Source organism: Cannabis sativa, chromosome 9 (genome assembly GCF_029168945.1).
Source record: "Cannabis sativa cultivar Pink pepper isolate KNU-18-1 chromosome 9, ASM2916894v1, whole genome shotgun sequence".
Lineage (NCBI taxonomy): Eukaryota > Viridiplantae > Streptophyta > Magnoliopsida > Rosales > Cannabaceae > Cannabis > Cannabis sativa.
The window spans coordinates 16,662,534-16,665,099 of record NC_083609.1 but is presented as its reverse complement, the minus strand read 5'-3'; the positions used below and the strand labels follow the sequence as shown (position 1 = coordinate 16,665,099).

General features: G+C 41.5%; 1 protein-coding gene across 1 annotated transcript; it reads left to right on the top strand.

Annotated features, from left to right (window-relative positions):
* The first annotated feature begins 1,070 nt into the window (after positions 1 to 1,070).
* LOC133031268 (uncharacterized) lies at positions 1,071 to 2,339 on the top strand. The gene is made up of 2 exons (XM_061104736.1): positions 1,071 to 1,263; positions 1,351 to 2,339. The coding sequence occupies exons 1-2, from the start codon at positions 1,071 to 1,073 to the stop codon at positions 2,337 to 2,339; spliced, it is 1,182 nt and encodes a 393-aa protein (XP_060960719.1).
* The last annotated feature ends 227 nt before the right edge of the window (positions 2,340 to 2,566 follow it).

The following is a 2,566-nucleotide window of genomic DNA, read 5'->3' as shown; positions in this document are numbered from 1 at the left end:
CAGAGAGCATGGTCTGCAACAAACGACTAGTATCAAACCAACAAGGAAAGTAATCAGAGTCAACAACAATGGTCCAGGGTCTATTTTGGGGAAGAATTTAAAAGTGGTGAATAATACCTGCTCCCAACCGAAGGGTATTACCCTTACATCTCAAGCCTCTGGTTCCTTGGGAGCGTGCCATTCTGGAAAGGGAAGAAGAGCCAGATTCGTATCCCCTATTGTGTCAAGAAGACCTATTCAAGGTAACAATAGTACACTCTCTGATATAGATATATTAAATAAATTTTCATCAAGACCCCCCCTAACCCAGCAGACAATGGAATTCTTACCACCATTATGGCTAATATTGGGCCCACTTATGATCAAATGGTGGATAAGGCCCATGTTAAACTATGCCAATCAAGACAACCCCATAAACACCCTGAGCCCACCCATTTCCCTTGGCCCATCTATGCTGAAGAAATTGGTTTAGCTGAGGAGTTAATGGGCCCTGCCCAAGTTGATAAGTTTGAACCAATTCCCACCTTGTTTAATGACCCAGAAGATGTCTCAAACTTAGTCCATCATTGCCCACAACCAAGGAAAAGAAAAGCTAGCCTTACTTTAATCCCTTATGTCCAACACACGGATGAAAACACCATGGAATTTTCCCAAGAAATCCCTCCCCTGCCTAAATTTTCTCCAGCCCCGAATTCATCTTTCAAGATGGGTTCTGGCCCTTCTTCTTCATCAACGAAGAATGACAAAAGGAGGCGCAAGGGATCACGGTCCAAAATAACAACAGACAAGAAGAATCAAAATGAGGCTGTGAACAATGATACCGGGACCAATACTCAAAGAAACCTCATCGACACTCTCAATTTAATTGAAGTACCAATCGAAAGCTCTCAAAAATTTTCTATGGGCGAGGAGGCGGCCCTTATCAAGCCCCCACCAGCCCCATGAAATGCCTATCGTGGAATTGTCGGGGCCTCGCACGAGACCCGACACCCCAAGCTATTGTGGCTTGGGTGAATAAGTTTAAGGTGGATGTTGTTTTTTTAATGGAAACGAAGGTTACTAAAAACTGTATGGAAGATTTGGCTCGAAAGTTGGGTTTTAACAGGATTAATTGTGTTGGTGAAAGAGGTCTAGCGGGTGGTTCTTGTTTGATGTGGAACAACAACATTAATATTGTTGTCAATTACTTTGCTGAAGGATTTTTTGAAGCAACTGTGTGGGACATTCATACGCAACTCAATTGGAAACTTTATGCAGTATATGGTACTCCGTATATCGGTGCCAAGGAAGCTTTTTGGAAGAGTATGGAAACATAATTTTCTTTCTGTCAATTGCCATGGGTGTTGATAGGAGACTTGAACTGCATCAGTAACCAAGAGGAGAAGAGTGGGGGTCGGAGAGTAACTGCAAATGACACAAAATGGCTAAGTAATTTCATGGAAGCTACAGGTGGTGTGGACTTGCAATTCATTGGCAATAAATATACTTGGCAAAACAATAGGTTCTCAGGAGGCCTAATTCGTGAAAGACTTGATAGAGCCATTTGTTCTCCGGATTGGTTGATGGAGTATGCCTCTAATGGGATTCGAAATATGCCTATTTCAATCTCAGATCATGCCCCAATCATCCTTGACACACACTTATTTGCCTCTAGAGGATTTATTCCATTCCGCTTTTTCGAGGCTTGGTCCTGGGAGGATTCATGCAAGAAGGAAGTTGCCATGGCTTGGTCCTCAAATGGTAATGATACTGTGTCCTTTATCAGAAATATTGATAAGTCAAAAATGGCGATCCAGGCCTGGAAGAAGAAACACAAGAGTTTGAATGAAGGAGAAATAAAAGAAATGGAGTTCAGATTACAATGGATCCAGAATCAACCTATTTCTGATTTGCTCAAAGAAGAGGAAGCCCGAATTCAAACTCTGATTTCAGATTGTTGGTCAAAACTAGAGAGCATGTGGAGACAAAAATCAAGGGAGACTTGGCTTTCCTTGGGAGACAAAAACACAAGATTTTTTCACGCTGCAACAATCATAAGGAAAAGAAGAAATAGTATTTGGTCAATCAAGGATAAAGACGGGAGAGTGTGGAAGGACAGAAAACACATTGCGGAGGTCATCAATATGCACTTCCAGGAGCTTTTCACTTCCTCTAATCCTATGATCAATGGGGAATTTGACGACTTGTTTACTACTCGGATCGATTCACTTTCGAATGAATGCTTTGCTGCTTCACCCTCAGAGGCAGAAATTAGAGAAGCTGTATTTAGTTTACACCCTCTAAAAGCCCCGGGGCCGGATGGGTTCTCGGGAGTTTTTATCGCAGATATTGGGAGTTAGTGGGACCAAATCTTTGTGCAACAGTAAAAGAATTCTTTTCCACTGGCTATATGCACCCAAAACTGAATACTACTTTCATTTGCCTAATTCCTAAAGTAGAGTTTCCTATAAGAGTGGATCAATTTAGACCGATAAGCCTTTGCAATTTCTCATACAAAGTAATTGCAAAGATTTTATCCAATAGATTGAGACCTCTTATGAATAGTATGGTATCCCCTTTTCAATCT

Excerpts from the sequence above, each read along its gene's own strand:
- LOC133031268 (XM_061104736.1), top strand. The coding sequence starts at position 1,071 with ATGGAAGATTTGGCTCGAAAGTTGGGTTTTAACAGGATTAATTGTGTT. Across the intron at positions 1,264-1,350 it reads GAAACTTTATGCAGTATATG|GAGACTTGAACTGCATCAGT; the intron begins GTACTCCGTATA and ends GGGTGTTGATAG.